Source organism: Cornus florida, unplaced genomic scaffold, assembly GCF_030987335.1.
Source record: "Cornus florida cultivar Cherokee Brave unplaced genomic scaffold, ASM3098733v1 CherokeeBrave_3.0.0_Hap2_Chr10, whole genome shotgun sequence".
Lineage (NCBI taxonomy): Eukaryota > Viridiplantae > Streptophyta > Magnoliopsida > Cornales > Cornaceae > Cornus > Cornus florida.
The window spans coordinates 10,927,480-10,944,790 of record NW_026775580.1 but is presented as its reverse complement, the minus strand read 5'-3'; the positions used below and the strand labels follow the sequence as shown (position 1 = coordinate 10,944,790).

At 36.4% G+C, this 17,311-nt stretch overlaps 1 protein-coding gene across 1 annotated transcript in view; it reads left to right on the top strand.

Moving 5' to 3' along the window:
* The first annotated feature begins 6,750 nt into the window (after positions 1 to 6,750).
* LOC132276912 (uncharacterized) overlaps positions 6,751 to 17,311 on the top strand; it is a 32,517-nt gene continuing 21,956 nt past the window's right edge. The window contains exons 1-2 of the mRNA XM_059778553.1: positions 6,751 to 7,322; positions 15,556 to 16,657. Coding sequence (XP_059634536.1) covers positions 7,188 to 7,322; positions 15,556 to 16,657 — 1,237 coding nt within the window. The 5' untranslated portion in view covers positions 6,751 to 7,187. The remainder of the gene's footprint in view (positions 7,323 to 15,555; positions 16,658 to 17,311) is intronic.

The following is a 17,311-nucleotide window of genomic DNA, read 5'->3' as shown; positions in this document are numbered from 1 at the left end:
TATTGTTTCTGATATTCCTGGGTCTTTGGGCGTGGCCTGGTCAACCCGCACTCGAAAATCTAGGGGTATCACAAAGGACAAGATGAACGATGTAGGCAGCGATGAAGATAGGTGCATGGAGGCTATATAGATGTTGAGTAGCATGGCACACGACACCAAAAAGAAGGGCAAGGCAAAGTAGGTAGTTGCGGGTACGCTATGTGGATGTGCAGGTTGGTGGCAAAGCCGTACAAGCATTGGTGGACACAGGCGCCACGCACAACTTCATTACCCAAGGAGGCACATTGACTTAGCTTGGATATGCGCAAGAGGGAGAGCTGGATCAAGGTCGTTAACTCCAAGGAGGCACCAGTGAGCAGAATGTGCAATGAGGTGGAGCTATGCATGTAAGGGTGGAAGGGCAAGACCGACTTCCAGGTTGCGAAGATGGACGATAACTGTAATACCCCCTAATTTCGGAACACAGGTTGATCAAGTCCGCGCACAAAATCAGGGGATATCAAAACAATTAAAGTATTTCAAACAAGCACAGAGTACAAAAATGAATAATAAGGAATAAATAATTTGCTGAAGAAAAATCTATTAAATAAAAATTCCATTAATAATTCTCCAAAAGTTATAACTCGGGAATCCCGTAAATCAAGGATCCCTGATAACATAAACCAATAATCCAATGATCTCTAAATAAAATCTAGTATCTAACAATTAGAAAATATCTTACATTGAAATAAGAAAAAAGAATGGATAAGTCCTTCAGTTGCGGATTCTCAACCTTAAGACTTAAACTTCTAATAACCTAAAAAATAAATCGCGGGTTAAACCCTACGAGCAAGTTCTCTCTACCAGACCTCTGAAAACCAATAAATAGATCATCTCTGATCAAAACCAAACCTAATAAAGTCTTTATCTTTAATGTACATAATTATATATAATATAATTATCACAACTATTACCAAGTTCATTAATTCCAAAACCATTATCAATGATTAACTAATAATCATACCTAGTCCAATTTATAATTTCTTTTAAAGAAACTCCTCTAGCCTTGACTCCATCCTAGACCGCAATTTAATAATTTAAACCATAAAATATAATTAAAAGAACATTATATTAAATTCCAAACCAATAATGATCTTAAGTATTTAACTCACACAGTCAATATCTAGACTTTGACAAATCATCCATTTCACTACCAGTATTATTTTATTAATATGTATAAAATAATACACCAACCTGTAGGTACTAGACTATCTACTTTAAGAATATCTAATCCTAATCCAACTTACACAAACAGTAACCATAGATGATACATTTTAATTATCTAATACACAACAATATAATTACACTTTGGGAAATCAACCATGTCATTATAAATATATTTGTTTATATATTGGCAATTCATCCATGCCTCCATGTATGCATATTTATTTATACATTGGCAAATCAACCATGCCATTAAAAATATATTTATTTATATATTGGCAACTCAACCATGCCTCCTTAAGTATATTTATTTATACAAATAAACTAGCAACTCATCCATGCTTCCCATGTATGTATTTTATTCATACAAATACTTAGGCAATATATTTACGCCTATGACAACTCATCCATGTACAAATTGTAGGCTCAATGATAACTAATTTATGCATAGATATCTCATGTAGACTATAAGTACATCCCTAATTTAACAACCAGTCTATCCATATATATACCACATAAAAAAAAAAATAATACTAATAATCTTAATTATCAGACATATATATATTATATATATGTGTATAAACTTCCCTTAATAATCCTTGATTATTTAAATCCTATATATATATATATATATATATATATATATACATATATATCCTTCCTTCCATACTAATCACAATTTAAAAAAATCCATGTACACACATATATACATAATTATATATATATACATATATACCCCACATTCCATAACAATATAATAAGTTATTATATTTACGCAAAATAAATGCTACTTATCATTGTAGTAACACTTTATGGCTTTCCGGACACCAAGAACACCTCTTCTAGGAGTTGTTTTCAAACCTAATAGGCTTAAAACCAATTCTGGAAATTCACCGGACCTTACAGGACCTTAACGAGACCCTAAACAGTGCCTCACGCTCCCCTACGCGCCTGGTTTCACTGCACGCGCTTCCACGCGCTCGTACATAGTGGCAGCTGTCCTCACGCGCCTACACGCGCTGTACACGCGCCTGATTTGCCCTCTGCGTGTGCTGGCCTGTCCTCATTGGTTGGGCGCACCGTAGCTACAAGACGCAGCCACACTGGATCAATATATTGTTGACCATTCTACATCCACGGTACAGGCGTACAGGCACACCATCTTTCCATGTGCCGTGATGTACCTAATCCATCACCCTTGTATTAATTAATCTAAACCACCAGATCCCCATGTGCATCATCTTATCATGTGCTGCATAGCACCGAATCAATCCATTATATATTAAGTTAATCCCATGGCTTAGATTAGGGGTTGCACTAACCTACCTTACAAACGACCACACTGGATCAGAAACCCTATTGATGCGTCGCAGCCTCTAATTCATAGAACAATATAAATATTTTATTTATGCACATTTATAATTATAACAAAATTCAAAAAAATATAAAATAAATTCAGAAAAATATCTAGAAAATTCTAAAAATTATCGAAAAATTCCAGAAACTCTAGAAACCCTAATTAATCCTAATGGGTCCAAGATCAACCTATAACTTGATTCTTAAAATATAAGTAACACATATATATACAATTTAAAATCTACTAATCCAAAAATAAAAATATAATAATTTATTCTTTTAGTTATTTCGATCTAACTATGATTTTAAACAATAAATTTAATCTAAACATTGATACTCAAGGTGATAAATATATGGGTCCTAAGAGGAGAGTTAGAAAGAACTTGCCTGAAGGTTTCGAAACGAAACCAACGCTTCAATCTTGGATTGTCTCTTTCAATTACAGCGTCTTCTTTCTTTAATCCGGCTTCCTCCTTGTTAACTCTCTCTTCTTTTTCTCTCTCTGTCTTTCTTATTTTTCTAACGTGTAAACTCTTTAACCCTAAGCCTTATGTGTATATTTATATACATTAAAACCTAAATCCTATTCCTAGTAGGACTACCAAATAAAATAATACTTTTTAAATAATATAATATATATAAATATATAATATATTACATATGCATATATATCTCCCATAATTAACCATTGGTTAATTAAATCATAAATCATATATATATATATATATATATATATATATCCATAATTATAAATCTTTCCGTAACACTTATTAATTAATTATATTTATATATAATTAAATATATACATTTATAATTATACAAAAATGATAATTTTAAATAATCATATAACCATGGGCCTTTATTAATTAACCCAACTAGGCTTCATCCAAGCCCAATACTATATCCTTTGGTTCAACTTTCCTTAAGCCCAATCCAATTAATTTAATAAATACAATAATTAAATAAACACTTAAATTAAAATAACTAATCACATGAAGCATATAAACAAACAAGAATGTACAACTAAGTCACATCATATCAACACGCTAACAATTCAATCAATAATTAAGTACACAAACAATCAATCATCCTACCAATAATTCACGAAATATAAATAAATAAAACAATTAATCTAAGCACTCAATAAAACAAATCAAAATATAAAAAAAAAAATAAACACAATTAATTCAAATTAAATCAAATAAATCATTTAAAATAAAATAAAAGTAATTTATTTCCATTAATAATTCCTTTAAAATATCGGAGTATTACAATAACGACATGGTGGTGGGGCTGGAATTCATGGACCGAAACAACACCACACCAATACCATGCCTTGGTATGTTGATGATACTTAGAGGCGAGGAAGACAAAGCCACATGCATGGTGCCGCTCATGTGCAGGAAGGAGAGTTAAAAGGTGGAAGTCAACATGATGGAACTCGTGAGAACCTTACACCTCCCGAAGGTGCATATACGTTTGGGCCAAGGACATATGCGCAAGTGCTAATGACCTACAAGAGATTGGGTTAGTTGAAAAAAACCGTGATGAGGGCGTCATGGAAATGGGTGGGGGAGTATGTCACGCCCCACCGATGGAGGTTATGCCATGCAGGAGACACACGTATGTTAAGTAGGACGCTTTATGGTGACTGCATGGCATGGAAGTTTTCTAGAATTCTCTATGGTAGTTTAGAGTTGTGTAGAATAATGTAGATACTTGAAGATATGCATGGAAGTGTGAAGAAAGTGGGAAAAGATTCTAGAGAATCTATCTCCACCATCGGTTAGAATGCATCTTAATCGCCCATTAGGGATAGGGATGCCTATAAATAGTATGACTTCATTTTGTAACTATCAAGTCCTAGAGTGAGTCTTGAGAGCCTTATAGAGAGTGAGTAGCCAGTCTTGTACAAAGCATTCTTTGAAGTAATGGAAGTGTTGTTTCTTTGCCAACTAAATTGTGCCTAAGTGTGTGTGAATGTGTAAGCCAAGTGAGAAGAGGGTAGAGTCCACTACAATACTAAGCGCACGTGGGGAGTGTGTTGGCTAAGGTGTGCATAGGAGTTAGGCTGACAAAGTGCTTACGCGAGTAGAAGCAACACCTTAGTACCGCATGGGTTTGGCTAAAGTGGTGCTGAAACTCTAATCCCATAGCGCTAAGGTTGCATATCATATAACTGCACATTTAGCCCTATATATTATGCCCATTACACATACGAGATTTATCCATTTAAAGTTTTACGTGTAAATATGCAAAACTTACAACTACCTAGCAAATTCTAGTACACTAAGCATCATTACCCACATATGAGTACTTAAAAATCAAGGATTTAGAGAATTAATACACCCTTACTTTAAATTAGACAAGCCCGAAAATTTTCACCGGAACCAAAGTGCTTAAAATCTGGAACTTGAATCATAGAGTTGTTGGGTAGTCCGAAAATACATATAAAGCAGAAGCAATTTTTTAAAAATATTTTTCATGAGCGGAACATGATCGTCTCAATTAGCTTTAACGAATCATTATTAGTTATCAATTAGCATAGAAGGTTAGATCATTATACCTCTTAAACAATTGAATAATTATTTGCCACCGATAATTGATTAGTTACTAGATAGATGTGCACAATCCTTGATCTCTAACGAACTATGGTACCTCCAAATGTTCACTCCTATTTCTGATTAGGAATTCCACAAACAATAAGTAGTGTGGTCTCCTTCTAATTATTAATTTTTTCTTCTTTTTCAAACGAAAATCCTTGCAATCTTGGTTGTGGGCACGCTATTTTTAGGGTTAAGTTCAAAAAACCCCCAATGATATATAGGGTTTGTGCAGAACTAGTCCTTACATTTCGAAAATGTGCATGTTAATCTATAAAATTTAAAAAATGTGCAAATAAGCCCCTCTGACCACTTTTTGACGAAAACTAAATATGAAAATCGTATTTTACCCTTTTGATTCCCATTTTGCCCCTCACCCATATGTGCACATAACCCCCATATCATACCCATTTTGACTTATATATAAGTACTCACTTATGCTTGCAATTACCATCATATATCGGTACTTTGAGACATTTGAGAAGGAAAAAGCCAGTGAGCTCGGTTTCTAAGTTTTTATATATTGTTTCCCGCACAGTGGTTGTCGGTGCCCATGAGCTCCCTAGCAATTTTGGTGAGCTGAGAGAAGTAGATTCTCACTTCAACACGAATGTTCAAATTTGAGATTTTAGAGTAGTTTATAATTACTCTTTGTTGGTGAGTTTGATGTGACGAGATTATGGAGACAGATGTGCTTCATCTAAAATGCAGTGCTTGCTTCATGTTTTTTCCACTCTTTCTTTTTCTCTCCTCTCCAAAAGTCAGTTCTTTGTGATATTGGATCTGTGTGAGCAAAACGCTTAGGCTGTGGACTAGGAATTATTAGCTGAAGACTTTTAAGTGTTCATTAAGCATTTTCTGACAGTAGTTGATAACAATATTACATCAATATTACCATGGTACATCAATTACCAACAATCTTTGAAATTTATCAGGTGGATTTAACTATGGAAAAGTAATGCTCTTGGATATTAAACATCAGCCAGACATGAGTTATTAGTTATGACTGTCCTCTCTTGGATGGTTTCATCAGTGTTGAGTATTTAGATGCATTAAACCCAAAAAAGTGTGTTACTGTGCAACTTATTTGAGGTTCCTTTGAAGATCCTCGGAATAGCTCTTCATTGTACTGCGGCATAAGTGTGTCTCATAGAGTAGGGGACTGTTTGGTTTGAGTTTTTATTATATTTAATTTTAGGTTTATTTGGTTTAGCTTATACCAATTTTATACAAATTGAGGTTTATTTTATTCTTATCCTAAACAAACATAATTTTACACAAATTAGATAAAAGGGTCATTTTACATTATGTGTCTATCGTTATTAATTTATTCAACTGACAGGGTATTATCATTATTTTATACCAAATCGGAACCTATTTGCACCAAATTGATAGTATAGAAAAGTTTTATACTACACAAAGACCTTTTTGCATTATATCGATAGTAGAGGGGTTGCGCTTGACCCTTATTTTCAACAATCAGTATTTGACATTTGGCAGCGGTTTTCACAAATGTGGTAGAGTTTTGGGGTCATTTCAGAAATTTTTAAAAAAAAAACGTAAAAATAAAGGGAAAAGAAGAGAATCCAATCCCCAAATTGTTCGTGCTAAAATCTCTCTGTTGTTTGAATTAGGGGTAAGACAAACAAATAGTGAGCAATTCATATCACATACAAGAAACGTTCTCTTCTGTGTACTCCACACTTTCCAACAATTTCCAAATTTCTCGAAAATATCAGTCTTCCAACGCTTTTCGGTGAATTCTTTTTCGACAACGTCACGATCCAATTCTTTTGATCACACGAACACAACCCAAAATTCATCTGCTGCTAGTTGTAGTTGTTACCATTGATTGATTTCATTGTGTATTTTCTAGTGTTCGAATGTGTATATATGATTAGCTTTTTATGATGATTGTTCGTCGATTTGCTCATATTTGTAAATCTGCTTGATGTAATTAATGTCTTGATCTGCAAATATCACTGTGAAGTTTGAGTCGCGCTTTCCAGCTATTGATTTGGAAATATGGCGGGGTCGAATATGGATCTATTTGATGTTTACTTCAGAAGAGCGGATTTGGATCAGGATGGCAGGATCAGTGGGGCTGAAGCTGTTTCTTTCTTTCAAGGATCCAGCTTACCCAAAAACGTACTTGCTCAGGTTGAATAAATACTCTTTCTCTATATATACACACAGAGACATATATCTTCTGAAGTTTGATTTTTGACATATTAGAGAATGATATCCCCCAAATTTCTTTAACATTATAACTTACTATGCTATTTCTGTTTGACTTACTTTTTTTGTGGCCTGATCGTATATCTATTATCTTTCTTTTTACTGGCTTAATGAAATACAAATGATGGGCATTTGTAATCGTGTCACGTTTATGATAACTTAGAAGTTGAATGAGGTCTTAAACTGTAATTATGGAATTATGTTGGAACAGACCTGGTTTAACATGGTAAAGTATAACTGTTTAAGTATCCAGTGGATATGTGATCACACACACAAAGTTGGGTTGAGTATGTCTCTTCTTTTCTTTTTGAATGTACTTTAAGTTCGATTGTAATTTCGATTGTAATTTCCATTTAATTAAGCATTTGCCATGCATGATCAACCATCAAGCAATGGAAATAAAGTCAATAAGATCAAAGTGACAAAGTAAAAACCATAGGGGATGTTGTCCCAGTGTTATGAAGGTTCAATGAATAAATGTCACTCATTATTCTTCCAGGATCACCCAATCACGTGCCTAGAACAATGTAAGAAACCACTCTGTTTTCTCAATAATTCATTCAATTTGACAAGCTATACGCGTGATAAAAAGCTCTTAAAATGATCCAATGTTTGTCTTGTGTATAAAGATGCCTAATTCATTTCATAAATGTTTTTTTAGCCAAATAATGATTGAAGACCTTTTATTTTTATTTTTATTTAGAAGCTGGTACTTGCACAAATAGTTCAGTCCAAGACTCCAAAGAGGTTGATGCCGCATTTTATCATAGTGAGAGAGGTTTCTCTACATATTGGGATCAGTTTCCCTCCAACAAATTACATTTGATTAATTTAAAAAAGTGATGATATTTAATGAAACACACACTTTAATTCACAAAATTATGTCAGAACACTTACTTTTGAGGGGGTCCAAGTTCAATATGTTATTTTGTTCAAATTTAACTCAACAAATCTTTTCTTCTAACTTTTTATGGTTGGTTCCATGAATTCTATTCGTCCATTTCGGTCCAAGGGCAAATGTCAATCAAATCACATATTCTATTCGTAGCTTCCTCTCAGTAATTTTTTAGCTTCCTTCTTTGCAAAATTGTATCTTCTAAGATTTCTTCACTTCTAAATTTTTTTACCAAATTTTATAACACTCCCTTTTTGTTTATATGAAGGTTTGGATATCATCCGCCATCAAGTTTTCTTAGATAACATCCTTCTTTCTTTTGATCCCCAAGAATCTCTTTTGTTATTCTTGTAATGCTTCTTGCCATCCTATTCCACATTATATTAGTTTAATTTTTTAAATTTCATGTCGTTTCTTTTAACATCTTATTCTTAGACACTTTTTGATAGAGAACAGTGGCAGCAGCCTTTTAAGGTATATAAAAGGCGTGCCAAGGAGGGTTCTAAGGCTCAAACCTTAATTTGGCACATGCTAGACGATGGGTCCACTTGGAGTCTTGCATAATTAGGGGGATTTGGTCAAATTGCATAATTATGGTAGCTTCCACTTGGAGTCTTGCATAATTAGGGGGATTTGGTCAAATTGCATAATTATGGTAGCTTGCATCAATTTCGATCAAATTACATCCGTCCATAGTAATTATTTTTATTATGCTAGAGTCAAATATTGTTTACCTCAATTACGGGGTGATTACTTTTATTATGCTATAGAGTCAACTTTTGATTACCTCAATCATGGGGTAATATGAGGGTCATAAGCTGCTATAAGAAGGGTATGATGTAAACTTGCTGTGGCAGTCAAGGAATGAATAAAAATATCTTTGAGATTTCTTTGTGAGTGATTCACAATTTGTGAGGGTGTGAGGCCTTCTCTAGGTGTGATACCTGGACCTGTTGGTGTGATTCCAGTAGGTTTTTGTTGTTTTCAATCCTTTCTCTCTACTAATATTGTGAACCATAGCTCTGTTTATTTTAATTAACAACCACTTCTCCTTTGGTTTTGTACATTTCTACTATCAAACCTCCAAATTTCTGCCCTAGTTCTTGAACTTTCAGACTCTGAATTCTTTGAGTTCTTAGCTATTTAAGGCTGCTCTCTTGTCCTACATCAGTTTTACTTTCTTTTCTTTCAAAGTCCACCACCCATCTTCTCTTCTAGTGAGAAAAAAACAATCTCACTCATATTTAATACTCTTTAAGAGGTTATAGGCCATATAAGTAAGTGTTTGTTTAATTTAAAGTCCTATGGTCCACTCACTCCAGATTTACATTGATCCTAGTGTGTGTGTACCATGTCGATTATGGGCGCCATCTAATTATGCAAATTATCACCATATGTTCATGCACATTCATTTAATATTACATCAATAAATCAACATGATTGGGTGATTGACTAAAAAGGACTGACCAAACTAACAAAATGACTAATACCTAGGAGCTAAGTGCTAACATACCCTATCTTTTCTTTTTCTTTTTCTTTCTTTTTTTCTTGTTCCTTCTTTTTTATATATATTTTTTATTATTATTATTATTATTTTTTATTTTTTATTTTTTTAAAAAAATCCCCAGTTGTTTAAGTTTAGTGTCTAATTGCACCCTTGTGAATGTTATTCCTAACCAATACAAAAAAGAGAATTGAGGAAAACAAGACATGTCTATTTGAATATCGGTGACATGTTTTACAGATTGTAATATATAGACATTGTCCTGTGGTTGTTTGTGGCCTAGATAGCTGTCTACTTCTATTTCAATTTGTGATGTTGCACTTGCATTTGTGCCACTTCACTATTTCCTTTGGAAATAATTTTTATATTTATTTTTGACAAAATTACTGAAATTGGTAATTGAATTAATTGATTAAAGAATTGGGAATACACTCTTATATATACATCAGAATAATGCTATTCTAGGGAGCTAATAAAAACTGATCCCGATCCCTAGAAATCAGGGATTGCAATAACTAATAAATCTCTAGCTATTAACAGCCTGTAGCCTGTAAATCTCTAGCTATTAACAGTAGCCTATACACAACCAATAAATCCCTAGCTATTAACAGCCTGTACACAACTAATAAATCTTATTTTCCCACACTCCCCCTCAAGCTGGTGAATGGATGTCATCCATTCCAAGCTTGCTGGTTAGTTTCTGAAAAACGGTTCCAGGCAATCCTTTGGTAAGCAAATCTGCTAGCTGTTCTCCAGTAGGAACAAAAGGAGTACAAATGAGGCCACTATCCAACTTCTCTTTAATAAAATGCCTATCCACTTCAATGTGTTTTGTGCGGTCATGTTGCACGGGATTGTGTGCAATATTGATGGCTGATTTATTATCACAGTAAAGCTTCATTGGACCTTCCCATCTGACTGTCAAATCTTCCAGGATTATCCTTAGCCATAGCAGTTCACATATCCCGAGTGCCATCGCTCTAAATTCAGCTTCTGCGCTGGACCTTGCAACCACATTCTGTTTTTTGCTTCTCCAAGTAACGAGATTACCACCTAGGAAGGTGCAATAGCCCGAGGTTGATCTTCTGTCAATTACGGATCCTGCATAATCTGCATCTGTGTAGGCTTCAAGAGTCAGTCCTTCCCCTTTCTTAAACAGAATTCCTCTTCTTGGTGTACTCTTCAAGTACTGCAGAATTCTATACACAGCTTTGAGATGTGATTCTTTGGGATTGTGCATGAATTGACTCACAACACTCACATCATAAGCTACTTATCAAAAAAAAAAAAAAAAAAAAAAAAAAAAAACACTCACATCATAAGCTATATCCGGCCTGGTATGTGACAAATAAATTAACTTCCCCACAAGTCTCTGAAAAGAGCCTTTATCCACGGCTATGTCTTCTGGAGCATCACAAAGTTTGTGGTTTGACTCCATAGGTATCTCAACTGGCTTACATCCCAGCTTGCCTGTATCAGCCAACAAGAACACAAATTTTTGTTGTGATATAAAAATCCCTTGCCGAGAGTGGGCTACTTCAATACCAAGAAAGTACTTCAGTTTTCCTAGCTCTTTGATCTCGAATTCCTTCACTAACTGTTTCTTCAAACTCTCCATTCCTTCCAAGTCATCTCCTGTTACTATGATGTCATCCACATAGACCAACAATACTGTCACTTCCCCTAATGCTGAGTGTTTTACAAACAATGTATGATCTACTTGACTTTGCTTATATCCCATACTCACCATCACTTTGGTAAATCTCCCAAACCAAGCTCTTGGGGATTGTTTCAGTCCATACAAAGCTTTTTTAAGCTTGCATACCATTCCTTCCTTTTCATTTGAGCCAAACCCAGGCGGAATCTCCATATAGATCTCCTCCTCAAGATCGCCATGTAAGAAGGCATTCTTGACATCAAATTGCTGTAATCTCTAGCCAAAATTTGCAGCCACTGATAACAGAATTTTCACAGTATTCATCTTAGCAACTGGAGCAAAAGTCTCAAGATAATCTATGCCGTAGGTTTGTGTATACCCTTTGGCAACTAATCTTGCCTTATACCTTTCCTCTGGTTGTGAACACCCATTTACACCCAACCGACTTCTTCCCTCTAGGCAGTCTCACCAAGTCCCAAGTCTTGTTTTTCTCAAGTGCTTCCATTTCAACCTTTATAGCATTTTCCCAATTCTCATTTCCTAATGCATTGGATAAAGTTTTGGGAATAGGGACTGTATTTGAGCTAGTAAGAAAGGCCCTATGGTTATGAGAAAGATTCTTATATGACATGGATAGATAAAGAGGGTGTTTGGTACAAGTTCGAGTTCCTTTTCTATTTGCAATAGGGACATCATAATCATTTTGTTCAGAGGTTTCATTAGTGTTATCATTAGGTTGAGTAATTACCTCAACATTATCAGGAGCAGATTTGGGTGATTGAACTTGCACAGGTTGAGAGATTGGTGCTCTTTTCCTTGAGTAAATTTGCAATGGACGAGTAGAGTCTCGAGTTTGATTCCCATGTAACACTCCTTGTGATTTGGGTGTATGAGGCTCGGCTTCTGACCGTGTGTTTGGCTCGGACTGTATGTTTGGGAGTATGTTTGACTCGGATTGATGAGAGATAGGGGCTGGAAACTCAAGGAGAAAAAAATCCTTATCCTTATCTTCTATGAAGGATGTCTCCCCCCGAAGATAAGGACCGTTAAAGTACTGATCTTGTTTGACAAAAGTAACATCAGCAGACACATAAAATCTCCTTGTCGGAGGATGATAGCATTTGTAGCCCTTTTGGGTGGAGGAATAGCCAAGAAAGACACATTTGAGAGCTCGAGGATCAAGTTTTCCCCTGTTTTGAGAATGCACATGAACAAAGGCACCACAACCAAATATCTTTGGAACAAGATTATTAGATGCGTTAAAATTGGGAAAGAACTGTGTAAGGACCTGCATTGGACTTTTAAAACCAAGGACTCTTGTAGGAAGCCGATTGATGAGAGCGGTTAAAACAGCCTCCTCCAAGTATTGTTTTGGAACATTTTTTTGGAACAAGAAAGCTCTTGTAATATCAAGAAGGTGGCCGTTCTTTCGTTCGGCCACCCCATTTTGTTGAGGTGTGCTAACACAAGAGGATTCATGTATCATGCCCTGTTTTTGGAAATACGGAGAGAGAATTTGATTAAAGTAGTCCTTAGCATTGTCCGATCGGAATCTCTTTATCACCACACCAAACTGACTTTTGACCATATTGAAAAAAATTGGAAACACAGCTCACATCCGATTTATTTTTTAATAGAAAAATCCAAGACACGAGTGCAATCATCAATAAATGAGACAAACCACCTTGCCCCAGAAACATTAGTAACAGTGGAAGGTCCCCAAATGTCACTGTGAATCAAGGTAAATGGAACAGAAGTTCTTTTATTGCTGATTTGAAAAGAAGTACGTTTGTGCTTTGCAAGTTCACATACGTCGCAATGAAAATTTTCAATGGATAAACTTTTGAACAATGAAGGAAACATTATTTTGAGAACACTAAATGATGGGTGACCAAGACGAAGGTGTTGAAGCCATATCTTATCTTTATTGGATTTGAATGACTCGGAAAGAAATGATAATGGTGACAAACGCTCAACTCTATTTTGTCAATTTGATTCTTCAAGGTAGTATAGACCATCCCTCTCCCTAGCATGTCCAATCATCCTCTTCGTGCCCTGTTCTTGAAATATACAACGGAGAGGATAAAACGTCACACTGCAATTAGAATCTGTAGTGAGTTTCTGGATTGACACAAGATTGGTGCATAGTTTTGGGACATGGAGGACATTCTTAAGTGTAAGGTGGTCATTCAAAAAAACATCTCCTTGACCAACCACGGTTGTCACTGAACCTTCAGCTGTTATTATTTTCCTATTGCTAGGACAAGGGGTATATGAAATAAATTTTTTTGAGGAGTGGGTCATGTGATTTGTAGCTTCTGAGTCAATGACCCAGGAGTTTGAGGAGACTATATTCGAAGCACTAAAAACATAAGAAGAGGGGGAAGGAGAGGAAATACCTGAGAACACCAAAGAACAAGTACCTGCTGTAGACGGTTTCTCCAACGTTCCTAATAGGCTCCTTAATTTCTCTATCTCTTCTTTGTTGAATTCAGCAAATGGGATTGAAAGATTGTCTTCACTGTTGGATTGTGTGGTTGCCACATGTGCCTGTCCCTGTCCTCTTGGCTGTCCACTCTTTTCTGACCAAGCTTTGTTCACAATTTGAGGCTTTCCATGGAGCTTCCAGCACTTCTCCTTAGTATGGCGGGATTTTTTGCAGTATGTGCACCACAGAGAATCCTTGTTGAATGGTTTTGACATATCAGTTTGCCCATTGCCTTCTCCAAAACGCTGTTCGGAGCCATAATTCTTCATAGCCGTGTTTTTTGACACCAAGGCCGAACTCTCTATTGTGTGAGTTTCAATCATAACACCCCTTCTTCCTTCCTCAGCAAGAACAATTGCAATTGCCTCATTTAAGGTTGGCAGATCTTCTTTTCCAAGTATTTGCAGTCTTACAACATCAAATTCGATGTTTAAACCTGCAAGAAAATCATAAATTCTGTCCTTTTCAACAAACCTCTTAAGGATGGCTGCATCTTCACTGCACTTCATCTGAATGCAGTGATAATGATCCATCTCCTGCCATAGACCCTTCAAGAGGTTGGAATATTCGGTGACTGATCGATTACCCTGTTTGGTAGCGGAGACTTTGGTCTTGATCTCATAGATCTGTGCAGCATCACGTACTTTGGAATAGGTCTGCTTGACTGCTTCCCATATCTCCTTGGTCGTGCTCAAAAACATACAAGTGTTGCTGATTTCTGGTAACATAGAGTTCCATAACCATGACATAACCATAGAGTCTTCTTCATCCCAAGCATCAAACTTAGGATCCTCCTTCTCTGGACCATTACCAAGCAAGTGGCTCAGTTTCCCTCTTCCTTTCAAGAACTTGCGGACCATTTGAGACCACTTCAGATAATTTTTCCCGTTCAACCTATACGCTGCCTGGATATTCTGCAATTCTCCTGTTGGGACAGAGCCGTTGCTTCCAGTTACAGGAATCTCTGAAGTGTCGCTGGTTTCAGTAGATGCTGGCATGATTTAGAGAGAGAGATGGAATCCACAGGTTTGATAACACTGGATTTTCACAGAACAAGAACACTAGGAAAAAAGAACTAGCAAAGAAGGCCAAGAGAAGACGATTACCCAGAAAACGAGCCTAGAGCTCTGATACCATGACAAAATTACTGAAATTGGTAATCGAATCAATTGATTAAAGAATTGGGAATACACTCTTATATATACATCAGAATAATGCTATTCTAGGAAGCTAATAAAAACTGATCCTGATCCCTAGAAATCAGGGATTGCAATAACTAATAAATCTCTAGCTATTAACAGCAGCCTGTACACAACCAATAAATCCCTAGCTATTAACAGCCTGTACACAACTAATAAATCTTATTTTCCCACAATTTTTATTTAGAGGAGCAATCATACTTTGCCTGGTTGGACACAGTAGCAATGCGCTGTTTGTATTCTATAATGTTTCATTTACTGGTACAAATGGGAAATCTATTACTAGTACTGCTCTACCTTTTCTCTTTCAGTACTCTTTTTGTGGTGATTTGGACTTTTTAGAACAAAATTTATAGATTTTAATTTGGGGCTTGTGACAGTTTGATTAACACATTCTTCCACTCAACTGTAGATATGGATGCATGCTGATCAGAGCCGTAGTGGTTTCCTTGGTCGTGCTGAATTTTATAATGCTCTTAAACTTGTAACTGTCGCACAAAGTAAGCGAGATCTAACACCAGATATTGTGAAGGCGGCGTTATATGGTCCTGCTTCAGCTAAAATTCCTGCTCCGCAGATTAATTTAGCACTTGCTCCTGCACCTCAGTTGAATCCAATGGCTGCTGCATCTGCGATTCAGATGGGTGCAGTTGCACCAACAGCATCCCAAAATCATGGCTTTGGAGGACAAGTACCTCCAAATGCAAATATGAACCCACAAATTTTCTCATCTCAAGGAAATCATTCAGCGAGGCCGCCTCTTCCCACGGCTACTGGTACTGCTTCGCGTCCAGCACAGGGTGCTGCAGGCCCTGCTTTTCCCACTGGAGGTAGTAATGTGGGTCTTGGTCTTCCGAACTCAAACATCTCAAGCGATTGGCTTGGTGGAAGGACTGGTGGAACTCCAACGGGAGCAACATCACAAGTCCCTAATAAAGGAATTAGTCAGTCAATGGCCTCAGTTGTATCCAAACCACAGGATCTAATTTCAACACCTTCCTTAACAGCAGTTAAAGATTTCAAAGCATCAGTTGGATCTGGAAATGGGTTTGCTTCTGACCAAATATTTGGAGGCGATGTGTTTTCTGCCACCCCATCTGTAACTATGCATGGTTCTTCTGGACAAACTTATTCGGTCAACAGTGCACCTGCCTCGTCAGCCGTTGCTCCGGTATCTACTGGGTCCCATTCTTCAGCTAAGCCTGATCCATTGGAGTCATTACAGAGTAATTTTATGAGGCAGTCTAGAGGAGGTCAGCTTCAGCAGACTCAGACACAGTTGAAACCAAACCAACAGGTTGTATCTCAACATACATCCTCGCTTGCATCAGCTGGAATTTCAGTTGAGGTTGGAAAGTCTGCTTCTGAACAGTCCCAGATTCCATGGCCAAGAATGACACCGGCAGGTGTTCAGAAATATACGAAAGTGTTTGTGGAAGTAGATAGTGACAGGGATGGAAAAATTACTGGTAACGAGGCGCGTAACTTATTCTTGAGTTGGAGACTGCCGAGAGGTAGATATACTTTTCTACGAGATTAGCTTTTTGCTTTATGTATTCTTTACCTTTTTTATTGTTTGTCAGATGTCAGAAACTCCCCACCCCCCAAATATTTTCTTTGCCCTTTCTTTCTGCAGTGTTATTATGGGTACCAAATTTATGTTGCGCTGTATATGTCTATATGTCTTTGAGCTTCACAGTTTCATCATTATTTGCCTTTTGATTGATAAAGAACCCATTCATAGGAGGACGAGGGAATACCTTTGACTGCATTATGAAGGATATTATGCGTCTTTTCTCCAAATAGTTTCATCACTTCTGCAAGCTCAAGGTCTTTGATCTCTCCCCCAGTAATGGGAAATCCCCGAGGCCCTTGGGTTTTATTTTTCACCTGCTTTAGTGTACTCATTTGTCATTTCCTTCTGTATCACATTTGAAGTGCTTAGTTTCCAAATTTCCTTTACCTGCCTACTTGAGTGCAGATCCTGATTTTATTGTAGTCTCTTAGCCTGAATGTAAAATGAAAATAACAAGGACAGCAATAAATTCCTCTTGGATAGTGCATGACAAAGAGTCGGGCTTTCATAACTTTGCAAACGTGAGTACTTGGCATTCAAGATTCTTGGACGATGGAGTGACCAAGTTGTTCTACTTAAAATGTTCCATGAT